The 19,755-nt window shown below is 43.2% G+C and overlaps 1 protein-coding gene across 12 annotated transcripts in view; it reads right to left on the bottom strand.

Moving 5' to 3' along the window:
- Positions 1-19,755, bottom strand: part of SEMA4D (semaphorin 4D) — a 498,348-nt gene that overhangs the window by 203,613 nt on the left and 274,980 nt on the right. For all 12 annotated transcript variants that reach the window (XM_069227530.1, XM_069227533.1, XM_069227504.1 and 9 more), the window contains 2 exons: positions 9,259-9,627; positions 1,482-1,627 (listed from right to left, as the gene is read on the bottom strand). In XM_069227530.1, the coding sequence (XP_069083631.1) occupies positions 1,482-1,627; positions 9,259-9,352 (240 nt within the window). In that variant the 5' untranslated portion in view covers positions 9,353-9,627. The remainder of the gene's footprint in view (positions 1-1,481; positions 1,628-9,258; positions 9,628-19,755) is intronic.

Here is a 19,755-nt window from a genome sequence, read left to right as displayed (position 1 = left end):
CTTTCCACGTGCAACAAGAATCACCGCAGCACCTTCCTGGAAAATTTTGTGATGATTCGCCCATTAGTGCCAAAGCTATAGGCAAGTCAAAAAACGATTTTCCTATGGAACCATGGCCCTAATTAAAACTGCCTACTAGCGACCACCAGTAAGTAATATATGTATATATTTAAGGAAACTTACTGTATCAAACATTTTCACATCCTATCAAAAGGTAAAGTTTCCGGCCAGGAAAACACTGCTGGGAAAGTAAGGAAAGTAGGTAGGGCCAGAGTGAAGGTGTGTGAGAAGCAGAGTAGAGGCCATGAAAGAACACAGACCGTTAACAGCCTTACTTTTTTCAAGGAGAGGGTTGGGGACCCGGACGGGTAGTGTGAGTGTATCTGTTTAAGTGTGCATGCATTTCTGTATGCATTTGTGCATATGTCTATGTGCCTAGAGTTCGGTCTCTGGTGTCAAGGAATGCCAAAATTATCTAGTACTGCCCATCATAAAGGGCCCAATATTGTTTACATTTATGTTAATTACTGACATAACGGTGGCCCTGCATTATAATGGAAATTCCTGATATATTTTAAGCATCCTCAGTTCAATTGTGGCATAATGGTAGTCATCCTTTGCATATTGTCAAAATAGCTCGGGCATAATAGTGGCCATCACTGGAATAAAGGTGGTCACACCCTTGGCATACCTATAGCCTTAACTGGCACACTGTGGGCATTTTTAGCATTACTGCACCAAGGCACATCTGTGGCCCTGAAATATTGGTTCACCTTCTTGACACATTTAAGGCATTATGAGAATCCCTGACATGTGATGGTAATATACATGGGAAAATGAGGCAGAATCTCTCCATGTGAGGCATCTGTTTATGTTAGCCCTTGATAGAAATGACAAGCTGGTGTTTCGGAAGCACACATTATAATAGATAGGTATTTTGATGAAAAAAAAATGTTTCCTACAAAAATATTCTTTTGTTTTATCAAAATGGAAATTGCATATTTGACTTGAAATCAAGTTTTTTTTTTTTTTGCAGAAGCTCCTCTGTTGCTGTTTGAAAAGAAAATTACTCCATTCCCAAAACGTAGTTAAAGCAGTTATTTAAATGAAAATGTATGCTGAGTTGGGGAGACCTAGTACGGTTGATAATTCATTTGTGTCACAGGTATTTGCTGCTATGGCTATTAGTTCATTTGTCAACTAGAGGCTTTTCATATCGATACATATTTTCCACGATTACTGCTGTGTTAGGGTGATCACTGCAAGCAATTCTGTATGTGGTCACTCCTGTGATCTTATAGAAGGTGGTTACTATTGTAACAGCAATAAACACTGTTAGCGGCTCAGTATGATTTTTACTATGGTGAAGGTTTAGTCATGGCATGTAATGCATATGCAAGACTAGGGACAAATGTGCAGCTACATAGCCATAGCGTTCTATCGCAAACATGAATGCAGGTATTTATTACAATAATACACACCTCGCCCTGTTTGTCAGACACATCCAAAGAATTTAAAGCAAAGATGGCTTCTCGAGCTCCTATATATAAAACATTGGTGTCTTCGCTCAGCAATAACGTGGAGTAGTTGAAGATTCCCGGCTCCTGGAATTGTTTTAGATGGATTTCTGTGAACCAAACGAGAGGCACATGTAAGAAAGAAAGAATAGGGGTGAGCATCTAGATCAAACTAGTGAACCATTCAAGGTTTAGCGAACACTGTTTGAGGTCCAGGATGCGTAATTTTCCCCAGAGACAGTGAGTAAGGCAGTAAACTAACAAAAGGGCACAGTGGGCTGACCAGAGGGGTTGCCAATAAAAGCTTCACTGTAGTAATCAGCCACATTAGCGAGATCTATCTTTTAACCTCTCATCCATATTCCTCAAGTTACCACTGAGGAGCTCCCCCCCCCCCCCCGCCCAATGCAATGCCTTCAATAGAGTCAATTATTTCAAGAATTTGTCCTCTTATCTCTTTCCTTGGCTGCTCTTACACCCTGCCCTTTATACCCTCACCTTATTTTGTGTCCCAACTCTCATTTTATCTATTGGTCTCAGTACCTTGTCATAAGTTCCAGTCTTCTCTTTTTCACGAAGCTCCTCCAGATGCTGTGCTGTACTGTACTTGATACCCACCCACTTGATCTTGGGTTGGCTGCCCCCCCCTACTGTCTTGTTTACCTTGTCCATCTTGCCATTCCAAGGTCAGCACATCTGCACCCTACTTCTCAGGCAACACTAACAGCCAACAATGCCCCCGCCCCCCCAGTCACCAGACTGTTGCCAGTAGAGTGCATCCCAGGACAAAAGCAAACTACACAGTACAGAAGCCCTGTGCCCTAAAAAGCTTGATTGGAGACAACAATAAACTATAATGGATAACATACACTTCCTGTGTATTTCCATACCTTAAGCATACCAACCTACTGACTACTTGTTATTTTATTTTTAACTGGAACTTACAACACCAAATGGCAGCTTTCAGCACTGTACGGCTACAGAGAAGGAGGTTTAGCTAACCACTGACATGGACTATTTAAAGCACACCGGAGACAATTATCTGGTACTTAAACCATATGCCTGCTGCCAAAGAAAAGTTGGTCTGATTAAAGATAGAGTGGCAGTGGGACGAGTACCATGGGAAGAAGCATTGTTCATACAGTGTTTTAGGCCAAAAATGCATGCATCCCATCGGGAAGGAGATATTCTGTTTTTGGTGGGCAAACAGAGGTCTCTGATAAGTTGGTAGGATAGCAATATTTTGTTGAGCTTAGTAAGCAGGTAAAACCAGCAAGGTCTTGTGAATCAGCCAGTTTTCTAAACAGCACTAACTAGAAATCTGGACAGTGTCATCCCAGCCAACTAAATGTGGTCTGTGCTATTCAGGACAAGAGAAAGATCCACATTGTGGGTCTAGGCTGATTGATGCTTGATTGCCATCTTGTCCTTTTAATTTTAGATATGGGAAGTGCCCTATGTGAGTCCTACAAATGAGACATGAGCAGGAAAAAAAAAAAAACAGGTGGAAGGAGGCATTTATATATTACACATGTTGGCAGACAGCATGGTCTCCAGGATGGCCACCTTTTAAGTAGGCATTTGGGAGGAGAATGCACGGCAATCAGTCAAATGGAATGAAGGAATGTTTATTGCCTGTAGAAGGACCTCGGTCTTTGACGCAGTTCTAATACACATACTTTCAGATGTGCACAAGGCCGCCATGACCTGTCTGCAACCACTGGGTTTTTGGATACAATGAAGTGCAATTGTGCATCTAAAGCCACATCTGGTAGCATGTAGTTAGAGCGATGAACACGAGGGAGCCAGTAAGACGCTGACGAAGAATGGCGACAGTACTAACTCTTATGAGACTACACTGGTGATGGGTTTAAATAGGAATGATTCGAATGATTCATCTGGTGATTCCTATTATGGCAAAAAAGGTGACCATTAAAGGGCAGTGCCCCCAGTTGAAAACATAGTATAAGTAATAGTACATAGTTAAATGGTGTCTCAGGCCACCAAGAGATCAAGGAAGAAGGGCACATTAGGTTGGCTCCTGAGCAAAGACGGAAGAGGGAGCTTCATCCTACGTGTTATTCAGGGTAGTCTCCATCCCCTGAGCAGGGCTGAACCAAACTGAAAATCGTGGAATAGATGTTCCTGAAATACACAGGCATGTCACCATTATCTGTGGTATATTTGCTATTCAGGAGAGGACCATGATTAGTTAATGTGCCTGAGGACTTGGGTTAATACTGGGGTTCTTCAGGAGTGGGGTCTTCCAGGTGCTCTACTAATTCGAGGAAGGTGTTGATAGATTTTGAGGTGATGGGTTGGACAGCACAGTCTGGACACTGTGAAACCCAACCAGAATCTGCAATATTGCCAAAGTGCTGATGACCCAGTCTAATTGAACTGAAATGGGGAGAAATTATATAATGTTGTAGGGCAGTGAGAAACTCTGTATGTGAGCATGGGCTACGGATAATCTCAGATGGAGATCTTGGAACCGGAGTGTTCTTTTGCCATACTGTTAAAACATGTTGTAGATTTGTTATGAAGAGACCATCGTAGATAATTGTAAAAAGGCAGCCGCAACTCCATATCTGAAAATGACCGAAACTGCCAACTGCATTGTAAGCTCAGCCTGCCAAATCCCTTCAACAAGCTTTAGGTCATTAGCAAACTGCTGAGCTCTGAATGAGCTGGCAGGATTTAACCCCCCCCCTCCAGATCTGAAAATTCGTAAGGAAGAACTACCCCTCCTGACTTAATAAACACCTCATAATTTATAACTTCAAAGATGCACCACCCTTGAGGAGCATGACAGGGATTGGAAGGGCAATATTTTTAACAATCAAAAGCAGCTTAACTTTGAGCTATCCTATATAGCTTAGAGCAATCTATCTTAATGTGAAATGTTGCTGTTCTTATCAAAGAAGTAATCTTTTGGATCAAACTGGAGCAGCGTAGAATTTGCTGCTACCCCTGACGTCACAATTGTGACCTATTTGTACTCACTTTGTAGTCTATACAGTGTGTTTTAACTTCTAAGAGATGTAAAATGATACACTCAACATCAGTATTAAAGTGCATTCACTCTAGAATTAGAAAATGAATGTATTGTGTGCCTTAACCTTATTAAATGAAATGCAATCAATGAATGTAGTTTTATAACCATACTCATTTTATTTGAATGTATTTTCCACTATAAAAGAGAGCAATTTATGTAAGATGTTCATTAATGTTCATTGTCCAACGTTGAGAATTGTGGTTCGAGCATATCTACATTCATACACTGAATATATTACATTTATATTAGCTGTAACATGAAGTTTTATTTGACTATGTAACTGAGATTTATATAACTGTAGAAAATGTATAGGTGCATTGTATAACATAATATTAAATGTGCATTGCTGACTATTTTCTTATATTGACATGAGCAGGCCTGAACTTCTTTGACATGAGAAACTGTTTTTGTTTTATATTAACATGTCATTTCAGTGCGGGTGCATGCACATGAAATGTTAGTTTGGAAATAGATGTGCTATTGTTTTACTAATAGAGCCTGATAAAAGGGCCTTAAGGTAAGAACATCGAGAGATAGATGACTGTTACTTATTCATACACTGCAAACGATGTCCAAAGGACCAAGGACACCAATGTTCTCAGGATGCTCTGGCAGCGCAGAGTGATGTTGCAAGTTACACCATGGGACAGGAGAATACAACAAAGCTTGTGATGGTGTGACCAAACAGTTGTTGCCTGATTGGGTTCTGTGGTAAAAACTAGGGTTTTCACTAACTGATTGTAGGACACTTCCCCATGGACTTTGAGAGGTACAGACCTCTGAATTTCCCGCGGTCCTCCATGCTTTGCCGAGCGTGGCTTAGGCTTACACTTAATTTTAAGAAGACTCTTGACAGAGCTTCTGAAATGTTGACACCTTTTCACTTTCCCCATTCATTTTGCCTTATTTCTGCCCCTCGCCTTTTTATCCTTAGGTCTTTTTCAATATAGATGTTTCTCTTTTTATATCTTAGACTTTTGGAGATTTCCCTACCTGCCCATAGTTCAACTTAGTTAGATGATCAGAACTTGCCCTAATGTGTAAGAAAACAGACAAGTGATTGTTTTCCAAACCTCAGATACTGCTTTTGATTTTCTGTATTGCAGTGACTGAATTCCTGACTTGTCTTATGCTACTGTCAATGTCTTCAGAAGATTTGGTTACCCAATTGCTATTCTGTATCTTCGCAGTATGTTTTTTAAATTTGTTTACATTAACCTGAGTGTTAATTTGTACTTTAACTTTATTTCCGATTTGGGTTTTCATTAGGTGGCCAAATTAGTTACACTGTAAATTGATTTTGACAGATTGTTACCCAACTTCCTTGTTAATCATTTTGCAGGGAAACAGACGGTCGACCTCGGGAAAAGGGAAAAAAATGATAATCCATCAAAATCCATGACCGAACAAACTACAATGAAAACACTGTAATAGCCCTTGACTAGCATGTCTAACGTGTCTGTAATGCAGCTTTCTCTTGCATCATCAAAACTGCATTTTTCTATTCTGGGGTATGAAATTTCAGTTTTTCAATTGTTGATGCAAATTCATATTTCGGTTAATCTTTTCCTACATAAATTTTGATCACTAAAACGCAACCTTGTGCCCCTTGGGCAGGGCTGGTAGATTCATCTAAAATGCTGAAAACAAGACCTGGCTGTTTAAACAAAAAAACAAAAAACAAAAAAAGCCCTGTCTCAGTGTGAAATGGTACTTCCTTCAAGAATGGTCTTGTATACGTTTATAAAAAGCTTTTCACAGGTGAAATGCAACATACCAAAATAAGCAACATTGATTCAGAAGAAAAATGCCACCTTGTGGTAATGACTGGCTGCACCTACAATAGTAGTAGGGCTCTTGGCTTCTCCATTCACCTCATGGGACACTGGCACCCGAAAAGTACAGATTATAAAGAAGGTAAGCATGTCTTAGGTCATCATGTCTAGCTTTGTCCTTGGTTCTGAAGCTTCCACAGGAGGCACTTTCTTCCTCTACTCTTCAAAACTAAGATGCCAGCCATCTCAATTGGACAGAGCCATGTTGGGCGATGGCTTTTTCCCCCCCCTCATCATCTTCCTCCCAGATACGTAGCATGATGCATAAGAAAGGGTTGTCATGATGAAGGACAATTGGTGCAGTATATTTGTTTGAAATCTGAAGGCCATATTGAGCTTCCCCAAAAAACTTTGTTCAGCAGTACTACTTGGTCGTGGTCATGTTGCAAGATGGTGTAGTGGAGTCGCAAAGAAAGAGCTGTGTGAACACCACCAAGCTTCAACAACAGATTACAGGTAAATAATCGTCCTTTGAAAATAGGTATATTCGTTTAAAAGAGAAGTGCATTTTCAGTCCCAGCAATGGACTCTGAAAACAGAGGACTAATAAAAAAACAAAAATGCAGCCTCTGAGCCTACGTTTCAGGCTGGTGGTGTTTCTTTCACAGACTTTAAACTGCTAAAAAATAAAGGTTGGCGGGCTTGGGTTGAGCAATCTGCACCTGATATAAAGTCCACGGGTTCAAGGTGTACAATTATTTCACAAAACGTTTTGGAAGGAATGCTTGCAATAAGACTAACCACTGGCAATTACTTACAACACATTGTTCTTCTGCCCACAATGTCTCCTCAGGTTGGAGCCAGCAATATGCTAATCAGTTTTGAGCCTGCTCCAATAGAAACAATCCAACCTGAACTGCAGGTTCTTCCTGATCCGGAATACATGCAACCCAAGGCTGGGTTTGCCCTGATCAGGACTCTTATCGGATGTGGCATAGAGAGTACAGGACGTGTACAATTCTTCCTCATCAAGGTATAACCTAAACCAAATTGAGGGAAGGCAACTTTATTTGTGGTACGTACAGTGCTTTAAATGGAAAAATAGAAGTGCAGGTACTCTGTACTAGAGTACCTGCTTGTTTCTGAGAAGTGCCGGTACTCTTCCTCTCAAAATAAAAAAGTGCCGGTACTCAGTACAGGAGAGTACCGGCCCATTTAAAGCACTGGGTACGTACATAGCTCAGTACTGAAGTCACAGAACAATACCACAGAACACCAGTGCTTGGTGGAGTGTCATTTGGACAGAATACGTGGAAGCAGATACCATAGGATCATTACTCTATTTTTGATCAAGGAATTATCCAAATAAGATTATTTAAATTGGCTCTCAATGCGATGTTTCACATCTCAATTTGCTGCACAGAGCATGTTGTCTGACGTCTTGCTAGGCATTCTTACCCAATGCAACAACAATTTTGCAAATTTGCATAAAAAAGGCAGTTGCGTTCAGTATTTACTATTTTGCCGTTTTAGATTGTAAATCTGATCATAGTATCGTCATGAATTTGCATTATGTGTATACTTAAGGAACCCACAGGGGTGAAACATTCACTGAGAGATAAAAAGCCGTGGAGAGTCAGATGCACTACTAGACAGCCTTTGGCAATGTCCTCAGATGAGAAGTGTTTGGCAAGCTCTGGCACAATGGATGCAGGCATTCATGCACTGGGGTAGGAGGGTGTCACGGGTCCTGGAGCAAGCACATACAATACACCCCTCATTTGCTCGTCATATCGTAAAGCAGACAGAATTTGGGTGCAGTCGACCCTGGAGACCCGTGGGCCCTGGTGCCACAGCACCTACCGCACTCCTGATAGCTATGTCCTTTAACTCATGGAGGATGCTCAAGTTGGCTACTGAAGCTGTAAGGGTGCAGATTAATACAAGTATATGTTAAAAGATTGTACAAATGCATGTCATGCAACAAGTATTCTGCGTTGGACATCTGCAAGGCAGATACAAGTCCCTCCAAAACTTCACCAGGCATAGTGACTTGACAATTTTTAGTGAAAGCTACAGAAATACAAGTTGAATGTGAGTTAGAGACGGACTGTATGTAGTCATTTTTAAAACATGTGGCAGAGCGACAAAGTGCCCAAGTTGTAGAAAAGAGACAGTGATGGAACTGAGAGAAGGCGTGATGTGGCTCCATTTTAACATGTTCCAACTGACAGGTAGTGTTTCGGACTTTTTGTAAATGATACATGAATTTCAGGATGAGCTCAGTTTTGAGGGTTTTCATTCATATATTGGAAACGTGAGTCCTGGCAAGACAGGCTCAGTCTTTCATACTTGCGAGGGGGATAACTCGAGTTCCATTAACTGGGCAATCGTAACATCTGTTATCTGCAGTGCTAAGAGGTGGTGGAAGTGTGGCAGCAAGTGCTACATAAATAGAAGTTATTACAGTGCACTAAAAAAAACTTACAAAGTCTATTAAGGCCAAAGACAAATTTAAGGGGATACTTTATATACAATCAAGAAAAAAGTTACTTTTGTTAAGCGTACTTTGTTTAGAAAATCCCTAATAAACACTTTAAAATCGTTGTCTCGGTACTTTCCCAAAGACGTCACAAAATAGTAATGGCATTTTCAGCAGTCTTGTGACCTCATTCACCACACTAAGTAGTCCAGTATAAATGTAGTGAACCCGACTGGGACGATGCCAGCTAGAAACTGCAGGAAGGACGAAAATGAAATATAAACTTTGCTCCGTTTTCAGTAACATAACAGAAACACTGCAGAGGTGGAACAAAAAAAATAATCCAATTTTAAACAAACCTCTCAACTAATCCACAGAATTTTGAAAACGCAGACAAAAGGAAGACTCCATGGCGGCCCCTCTTACCTTGCTGATTCCAGGTAGTCCTGGGCACAGGCCCCACGGCTACGGCAGTCCCAAGCAAGAAGCCCCAAGCTGCACAGAGGACAGTCAGAGCCATAGCTGGACGCACACGAGAGACCACGGCAACGTCAACTCATTTGGCAGAAACTGCTAACCCTGCTCCTGTGACCGATTTAATGAGCAAGCATCGCCGGTGCTGACATGCGCCAAAGAACCACCTAAGAGGATGCAGCTACTTGTGGGCCCCTGGTTATATTCCGGGAGGCGGTGCCATTTCCGCTGGCGGGGACTTCTCATTCACACAACCACAGAATCTATGACTGTCGCCCTCTGAACAGGTCACGATGTCAGTCTTCATGCCACGAGAGTAAGCTGAAAGGAAATGGGGTTTTTGGTTATTTTTTCCGTGAGTAAAAATATAATAGCACTAACAAATTTTAACACACAAATACTGAGGTACACGAATAGTTGTCAAAGCTGTGAATGGCGCAAGAGGACGGGACCATTTTCTGGCGAATTAGTGCAATGCTCGGTAGTGGCGGGGGAGGGGGGCGTTCCCACTGAAAAGAGAAGTCAAGCCAAAAACCCAAGACTACAGCATATCGTTGGAAATGAGGATGGTGAGCACTGCAAGAGCAAACCCCCTCTGAAAGCAGAACTACAGAGGCTTCAGTGAATTGTCTGCTTATTATTGAGCAGAAAACACTTTGCCTCGTGTCATTTTCATCAGTTTTTAAACATATATCAATTGATCATCAAAACTCAAAATATCAAGCAATTAGGACTGTACAGTTGCTCCAGTAATATTATCATTACCTGCGATGTACATATAGACAAAGTCTATTGCCAACACAATCACACACTGTAGGAAGTTGGCTCTGTAAGTACTATTTCAAAGTAAGAAATAGCATGCACAGAGTCCAAGGGTTCCCCTTAGAGGTAAGATAGTGGCAAAAAGAGATAATTCTAATGCTCTATTTTGTGGTAGTGTGGTCGAGCAGTAGGCTTATCAGAGAAGTAGTGTTAAGCATTTGTTGTACACACACAGGCAATAAATGAGGAACACACACTCGGAGACAATTCCACACACACTCGGAGACAATAGGTTTTTGTATAGAAAAATATATTTTCTTAGTTTATTTTAAGAACCACAGGTTCAAGATTTACAAGTAATACTTTAAATGAAAGGTATTTCATGTAGGAACTTTAGGAACTTTGAATTAGCAAAATAGCATATACAGTTTTCACATAAATGACATATAGCTATTTTAAAACTAGACACTGCAATTTTCAACAGTTCCTGGGGGAGGTAAGTGTTTGTTAGTTTTTGCAGGTAAGGAAACCACCTACAAGGTTCATGTTTGGGTCCAAGGTAGCCCACCGTTGGGGGTTCAGAGCAACCCCAAAGTTACCACACCAGCAGCTCAGGGCCGGTCAGGTGCAGAGGTCAAAGTGGTGCCCAAAACACATAGGCTTCAATGAAGAAGGCGGTGCCCCGGTTCCAGTCTGCCAGCAGGTAAGTACCCGCGTCTTCGGAGGGCAGACCAGGGGGGTTTTGTAGGGCACCAGGGGGACACACAAGTCCACACAAAAAGTACACCCTCAGCAGCACGGGGGCGGCCGGGTCCAGTGTGTAAACAGGCATCAGGTTTGCAATAGAAATCAATGGGAGACCAAGGGGTCTCTTCAGCGATGCAGGCAGGGGGGGGGGGGGTGCTCCTCGGGGTAGCCACCACCTGGGCAAGGGAGAGGTCGCTCCTGCACTGGAGGTCGGATCCTTCAGGTCCTGGGGGCTGCGGGTGCAGTGTCTTTACCAGGCGTCGGGTCTTTGAAGCAGGCAGTCGCGGTCAGGGGGAGCCTCGGGATTCCCTCTGCAGGCGTCGCTGTGGGGGCTCAGGGGGGTCAACTCTGGCTACTCACGATGTCGTAGTCGCCGGGGAGTCCTCCCTGTAGTGTTTGTTCTCCACAAGTCGAGCCGGGGGCGTCGGGTGCAGAGTGCCAAGTCTCACGCTTCCGGCGGGAAACGTGTTGTTTTCAAAGTTGCTTTTTTGTTGCAAAGTTGCAGTCTTTGTGGAGCAGGGCCGCTGTCCTCAGGAGATCTTGGTCCTTCTAGATGCAGGGTAGTCCTCTGAGGCTTCAGAGGTTGCTGGACCCTGTGGAACGCGTCGCTGGAGCAGTGTCTTTAGAAGTGGGGAGACAAGCCGGTAGAGCTGGGGCCAAAGCAGGTGGTGTCTCCGTCTTCTCTGCAGGTTTTTCAGTCAGCAGTCCTCTTCTTCTTAGGTTGCATGAATCTGAGTTCCATGGTTCTGGGGAGCCCCTAAATACTGAATTTAGGGGTGTGTTTAGGTCTGGGGGGTTAGTAGCCAATGGCTACTAGCCCAGAGGGTGGCTACACCCTCTTTGTGCCTACTCCCTGAGGGGAGGGGGGGGGCACATCCCTAATCCTATTGGGGGAATCCTCCATCTGCAAGATGGAGGATTTCTAAAAGTCAGAGTCACCTCAGCTCAGGACACCTTAGGGGCTTGTCCTGACCGGCCAGTGACTCCTCCTTGTTTTTCCTCATTATCTCCTCCGGCCTTGCCGCCAAAAGTGGGGCCGTGGCTGGAGGGGGCGGGCAACTCCACTAGCTGGAGTGCCCTGGGGTGCTGTAACAAAGGGGGTGAGCCTTTGAGGCTCACCGCCAGGTGTTACAGTTCCTGCAGGAGGAGGTGAGAAGCACCTCCACCCAGTACAGGCTTTGTTACTAGCCACAGAGTGACAAAGGCATTCTCCCCATGTGGCCAGCAACATGTCTGGTGTGAGGCAGGCTGCTAAAACTAGTCAGCCTACACGGATAGTCGGTTAAGGTTTCAGGGGGCGCAGCTAAGGTGCCCTCTGGGGTGTATGTTACAATAAAATGTACACTGGCATCAGTGTGCATTTATTGTGCTGAGAAGTTTGACACCAAACTTCCCAGTTTTCAGTGTAGCCATTATGGTGCTGTGGAGTTTGTGCATGACAGACTCCCAGACCATAAACTCTTATGGCTACCCTGCACTTACAATGTCTAAGGTTTTGCTTGGACACTGTAGGGGCATAGTGCTCATGCACTTTTGCCCTCACCTATGGTATAGTGCACCCTGCCTTAGGGCTGTAAGGCCTGCTAGAGGGGTGACTTATCTATACCTGTAGGCAGTGTGAGGTTGGCATGGCACCCTGAGGGGAGTGCCATGTCGACTTAGTCGTTTTATCCCCACTAGCACACACAAGCTGGCAAGCAGTGTGTCTGTGCTGAGTGAGGGGTCCCCAGGGTGGCATAAGACATGCTGCAGCCCTTAGAGACCTTCCCTGGTATCAGGGCCCTTGGTACCAGAGGTACCAGTTACAAGGGACTTACCTGGATGCCAGGGTGTGCCAATTGTGGAAACAAAGGTACAGGTTAGGGAAAGAACACTGGTGCTGGGGCCTGGTTAGCAGGCCTCAGCACACTTTCAAATCATAACTTAGCATCAGCAAAGGCAAAAAGTCAGGGGGTAACCATGCCAAGGAGGCATTTCCTCTCTCACACACACACACACACACACACACACACAAAATGGAAAAACATTCAGTTTCCATCTGGCCAAACTGCATTAAAAAATAAAAATAAAAAGTTATGAGAGCTGTGATCCCGAGTCCAATGCGGCTGGGGTCAGTGAGTCTAGGGGAGGATCAAAGGTGCAGCTCAAAAGAACAAAATATTCTGTAACTGTTTTGTTGGTCGCTCGCCTTCAAGAAACTGCATTTAAAATAGTTGAGTTTATATTGCATGTTTTTTTAATTTTATTTTAATTTTTTTATATCAGCGAGCGATGCACTTTAGGTTGTGAAACCTCTAATGGCTAATTCGATCACTGCAGATATCTGTGTGTGTGTAACCAGGGAGCCACAGAACTCCATTCTGGTTCGTGCAGTGTGGTAGAATGAGTTGAGTGTTTAGTATTAGGAGGTCCTAGCCTGTGACAGAAAGCACTGTGAATATGCACGGCATTACACAGACTAAGATAGGCTGCCACAAAGTGGTCAAAACCATTTAGTTTAGAGATAAAAACGTGCTTCAAAAATACAGATCTGAGTAACAGTGACTGTACCCAGTGTAATGAAAATGTCACTTACCCAGTGTACATCTGTTCGTGGCATCAGTCGCTGTAGATTCGCATGTTTTGCAATAGCTCGCCATCTGGTGTTGGGCCGGAGTGTTACAAGTTGTTTTTCTTCGAAGAAGTCTTTCGAGTCACGGGACCGAGTGACTCCTCCTTTTGTGTCCATTGCGCATGGGCGTCGACTCTATCCTCGATTGTTTTTCCCCGCAGAGGGTGAGGTAGGAGTTGTATTGTAGTAATAGTGCCCATGCAATGGAGTGTCTAAGTATGTACCTATATAAGGTTGAAATGATATATATACAAATAGTTGAAGGTAACTTCCGAACTGCTACAGGCTCCCGGGGAGGCGGGTGGGCACATGCGAATCTACAGCGACTGATGCCACGAACAGATGTACACTGGGTAAGTGACATTTTCAGTTCGATAGCATCTGTCGCTGTAGATACGCATGTTTTGCATAGACTAGTAAGCAGTTATCTCCCCAAAAGCGGTGGCTCAGCCTGTAGGAGTGGAAGTAGTCTGAAACAATGTTCCTAATACGGCTTGCCCTACTGTGGCTTGTTGTGCGGATAACACGTCTACACAGTAGTGCTTGGTGAATGTGTGAGGCGTAGACCATGTGGCTGCCTTACATATTTCTTGCATTGGGATGTTTCCTAGAAAGGCCATGGTAGCACCTTTCTTTCTGGTTGAGTGTGCCCTTGGTGTAATGGGCAGCTGTTGTTTAGCTTAAAGGTAGCAGATTTGGATGCATTTAACAGGGGTGTGGAATTTATTAAAATATCTACTTGTCCAGGGGACAGGTTGCTTCTCAAATCTACTTGTCCTGTAAAAAGATCTACTTGTCCCTTTGGTACCATGTAGTGTGGCGACAAATTATGGCAGCAATTAATAGCCTCTCTGATTATGCCAGGGCTACTACCATAGTAGGGCTTGAATACTTGGAGTTTCAATCCCTACTGTAGCAATTTCCTTATTTTGCCACCTTTCTGCAGATCTGCATACTGGGGCTGGAGGAAGCAGTAAGCAATAGTTCCAGGGCTGGAATGCCTTTGAGTCTGCAAACCTACTAACCTGCATGTTTTAAAGATTTTTACCAGCTTCGCTCTAATATTTTCCCATAATAAGAAAGGTTGGACATTTACTCCTGACAATGGCAGAATTAGAACTTCTTCCAGGGTTGGGAAGAAAGTGGCTGGAGGGAAAATGAACTTGCAAATGCTCAATAGATTTTCACATGAGCAAATCTACACATCCTATTTACCCACGCTAAAATACAGTTCACAAATATTTTATAGGGGTACGACATATACCATGGGTGCACTTTTGTGACTTTCTTTAAGAATTTGGGGCCACAAGTAGGTAGGTTCAGATTTGTGACCTGCAAATTGCGAGTCGCAAATCCGAATGTAGGATGGTGTCCTTGACACCATCTGTGATTCGCAAGGGCTTCGCAAATGCCCACATCATGAATAATCATGAGGTGGGTCGCAATTTGCGACCCCCTCACGAATGGTGGCCTGCTGGAGACAGCAGACCACCATGTCTGTGACTGCTTTTCAATAAAGCAGTTTCTTTTGTAATGCAGCCCGTTTTCCTTAAAGGAAAACGAGATGCATAACAAGAACGAAAAATGAAACGTTTTCGTTTCATTTTTTCAGAGCAAGCAGTGGTCCACAGGACCACTGCTTGCTCTGAAAAAATGTTTACAGTGGCATTCACAATGGGAAAGGGGTCCCATGGGGATCCCTTCCCTTTTGCGAAAGTGTTAGCACCCATTTGAAATGGGTGCAAACTGCGATTGGTTTGCGCCCGCGGTCACAAATCAATCCTACATTGCACTGCGAGTTGCAATTAGGAAGGGAACACCCCTTACTAATTGCGAGTCGCAAACCCGTTTTGTGATTCGGTAACCAGGTTACTGAATCGCAAAACTGGGTTTGTGCATCGCAGTGTGCTTTTTGCACGTCGCAAACAGCGAAAGTCGCTGTTTGCGACATGCAAAAAGCTACCTACATGTGGCTCTTGGTCCCTAATTACGTCTGGTGTTAACAAAGACATTTTGTTTTTATTAAACTTCTATTTCTCTCTCTTTCGGCTGGCTTTACTGTGAGTGATCGCATTCTGCTCTTCCACAAGGAGCATATTGCCACACAAAGTAGTTTTGTTCAGTGTCAGGAACTACAGTGGCAATCAGTGACGTAACGAAACTGGAGGGTGCCCCTTTGCAAAGAACATGGAGGAGCCCCCTCTCCAGACTCACTCAGGGCAGGTGCTGTGCTGACGGGGCCCCCTGGAGGGCGGCTGCGGGGCCTTTGTTATGCCGCTGGTGGCAACGTGTGCTTTAAGAGTTCAAAAACTTTTGGGGGGGGTTTTGCCAATGTTTGTTACAATGTTGAGGGCCTGGTAGCTCCCACAACAATAAAGTGTTACAAAAGCCCTGTCAAAACAAGACACGCATTGATGAAACTAAAAGACTTATAAAAATATATCAGATTAGTTGGCTTTGTCAGTGTTTGTTTATTTTCATGCTTCCCATAATCGTGTTGAAAATGGTTACACTGATTTTCCATTAGAAATATTTTTGGGAAATACTAGCATGCATCAACACATTTTACTAAATGACACTTCATTTGCATATAATCAGAGAGCATTCTGGGAGCATTATACTTAGCCTCTTAGCCTAAACTTTTCAAACATGTGTGTACACGTTTTTTTTTTTTGTACTGGAACCAACGTCAGTAGTGAAGTGTGACCTTAAAACATTTATTTACAGCACGCACCCTAATAATGAAGGCTTTCAAATAATGAACCATAATGAAAATGTCACTTACCCAGTGTACATCTGTTCGTGGCATCAGTCGCTGAGATTCACATGGTATGCATGAGCTCGCCATCTGGTGTTGGGTCGGAGTGTTACAAGTTGTTTTTCTTCGAAGAAGTGTTTTCGAGTCACGGGACCGAGTGACTCCACCTTCTGTGCTCATTGCGCATGGGCGTCGACTCCATCTTCGATTGTTTTCCCCGCAGAGGGTGAGGTAGGAGTTGTACTATAGTAATAGTGCCCGCGCAATGAAAAATGTAAGTATGTACCTATTAAAGGATTAAGTAATATATACAAATGTACAAAATTGAAGGTAACTTCTGAACTGCTACAGGCTTCCGGGGAGGTGGGTGGGTCCATGTGAATCTCAGCGACTGATGCCACGAACAGATGTACACTGGGTAAGTGACATTTTCAGTTCGATGGCATCTGTCGCTGTAGATACACATGGTATGCATAGACTAGTAAGCAGTTAGTTCCCCATAAGCGGTGGTTTAGCCTGTAGGAGTAGAAGTTGTCTGAAATAGAGTTCTTAATACAGCTTGACCTACTGTAGCTTGTTGTGCGGATAGCACATCTATACAGTAGTGTTTGGTGAATGTGTGAGGCGTAGACCAAGTGGCTGCCTTACATATTTCCTGCATTGGGATGTTTCCTAAAAAGGCCATTGAAGCACCTTTTTTCCTTGTTGAATGTGCCCTGGGAGTAATGGGCAGTTGTCTTTTTGCTTTAAGGTAGCAGATTTGGATGCATTTAACTATCCATCTGGCTATACCTTGTTTTGATATTGGGTTACCTGCATGAGGTTTTTGGAATGCAATAAATAGCTGTTTAGTTTTTCTGATGTTCTTTGTTCTGTCAATGTAGTACATTAATGCTCTTTTGACATCTAATGTATGTAGTGCTCTTTCAGCCACAGAATCTGGCTGTGGGAAAAATACTGGTAGTTCTACCGTTTGATTTAGATGGAATGGTGAAATAACTTTTGGTAAAAATTTTGGATTAGGTCGTAGGACGACCTTATTTTTATGTATTTGTATAAAAGGCTCTTGTGTTGTGAACGCTTGAATTTCACTTACTCTTCTTAGAGATGTAATGGCGATGAGAAAGGCAACTTTCCAGGTTAGGAATTGTATTCCGCAAGAGTGCATGGGTTCGAAAGGTGGGCCCATGAGTCTTGTTAGAACCACGTTTAGGTTCCATGAAGGAACAGGTGGTGTTCTTGGTGGTATAATTCTTTTAAGCCCTTCTATAAATGCTTTGATAACTGGTATCCTATACAAGGAAGTTGAATAGGTAGTTTGCAGGTATGCAGATATTGCTGCAAGGTGTATTTTAATAGAAGAGAAGGCTAGCTTTGCTTTTTGTAAATGGAGCAAGTAATTTACTATATGTTTTGGAGTTGCATCTAGCGGTTGTATCTGATTATGATGGCAGTACCAAACAAATCTTTTCCACTTACTTGCGTAGCAGTGTCTAGTGGATGGCCTTCTGGCCTGCTTTATGACTTCCATACACTCTTGGCTAAGTTGTAAGTGTCCGAATTCTAGGATTTCAGGAGCCAGATTGCTAGATTCAGCGATGCTGGGTCCGGGTGTCTGATCTGTTGGTTGTGTTGCGTTAACAGATCTGGTTTGTTGGGCAGTTTGATGTGTGGTACTACAGACAGATCTAGCAGTGTTGTGTACCAGGGTTGTCTTGCCCAAGTTGGTGCTATTAAAATGAGTTTGAGTTTGTTTTGACTCAATTTGTTTACTAGGTAAGGAAGGAGAGGGAGAGGAGGAAAAGCGTAAGCAAATATTCCTGACCAGTTCATCCATAGGGCATTGCCTTGGGATTGCTTGTGTGGGTATCTGGACGCGAAGTTTTGGCATTTTGCGTTCTCTTTTGTTGCAAATAAGTCTATTTGTGGTGTTCCCCAGAGTGTGAAGTAGGTGTACAGAATCTGTGGGTGGATTTCCCATTCGTGGACTTGCTGGTGATCTCGAGAGAGATTGTCTGCCAGCTGATTCTGGATCCCCGGAATAAACTGTGCTATTAGACCAATCTGATGGTGGATTGCCCACTTCCATATTTTTTGAGCTAACAAGCTTAACTGCGTTGAATGTGTTCCTCCTTGTTTGTTTAGATAATACATCGTTGTCATGTTGTCTGTTTTGACAAGGATGTATTTGTGGGTTATGATTGGTTGGAAAGCTTTTAGTGCTTGAAAAACTGCTAATAATTCTAGATGATTTATATGCAGTTTTGTTTGATGTATGTTCCATTGTCCTCTTATGTTGTGTTGATTGAGATGTGCTCCCCACCCTGTCATGGAAGCATCTGTTGTTATTACGTACTGTGGCACTGGGTCTTGGAAAGGCCGCCCTATGTTTAAATTTATACTGTTCCACCATAGAAGCGAGAGGTAAGTTTGGCGGTCTAGCAACACCAGATCTAGAAGGTGACCCTGTGCTTGAGACCACTGTGAGGCTAGGCACTGTTGTAAGGGCCTCATGTGCAGTCTTGCGTTTGGGACAATGGCTATGCATGAGGACATCATGCCTAGGAGCTGTAGTATTGTTCTTGCTTGTATTGTTTTGTTTGGAGACATGTGTTGAATGACCCTGTTGAAATTGTGGATCCTTTGTGGAGTTGGCGTTGCTACTCCTTTTGTCGTGTCTATTATGGCTCCTAGATATTGCTGTACTTTGCTTGGCAGAATGTTTGATTTTGCAAAGTTGACGGTGAACCCTAGTTTGTAGAGGGTTTGTATGACTTGATTTGTGTGGTTTGAGCATTGTGTGAGCGAACTGGTTTTGATTAGCCAGTCGTCTAGATACGGGAACACATGTATTTGCTGCCTTCTGATGTGTGCAGCGACTACTGCTAGGCATTTTGTGAATACTCTTGGAGCGGTTGTTAAACCAAAAGGCAATACTTTGAATTGGTAATGTATTCCTTTGAATACAAACCTTAGATATTTCCTGTGTGATTGATGTATTGGTATATGGAAATATGCGTCCTTGAGGTCTAGGGTTGTCATGTAGTCGTGTTTTTTGAGCAATGGTAACACTTCTTGTAGTGTGACCATGTGAAAGTGGTCTGATTTGATGAATGTGTTTACTACTCTGAGGTCTAGAATTGGTCTCAGTGTTTCGTCCTTTTTTGGTATCAAGAAGTACAGTGAATAAACTCCTGTGTTTATTTGTGTGCTTGGTACTAATTCTATTGCATTTTTTTGCAGTAGTGCTTGAACTTCTATCTCTAGAAGCTGTGAATGGTATTTTGTTAAATTTTGTGATTTTGGTGGTATGTCTGGAGGGAATTGCAGGAATTCTATGCAATAACCATGCTGGATAATTGCTAGGACCCATGTGTCTGTAGTTATTTTGTCCCATGCTTCGTAATATTGACGTATCCTCCCCCCCACTGGTGTTGTGTGGGAGGGGTGTGTGACATGTGAGTCACTGCTTGTTGGTAGTGGTTTTGGGGCTTTGAAATCTTCCCCTATTCCTAGGGAATTGCCCCCCTCTATACTGGCCCCGAAAACCTCCCCTGTACTGTCCCTGGTA

This window comes from Pleurodeles waltl, chromosome 1_1 (assembly GCF_031143425.1).
Source record: "Pleurodeles waltl isolate 20211129_DDA chromosome 1_1, aPleWal1.hap1.20221129, whole genome shotgun sequence".
Taxonomy (NCBI): domain Eukaryota; kingdom Metazoa; phylum Chordata; class Amphibia; order Caudata; family Salamandridae; genus Pleurodeles; species Pleurodeles waltl.
Note: the sequence above shows the minus strand (reverse complement) of the source record. Positions and strands in the feature narration are given on the sequence as shown.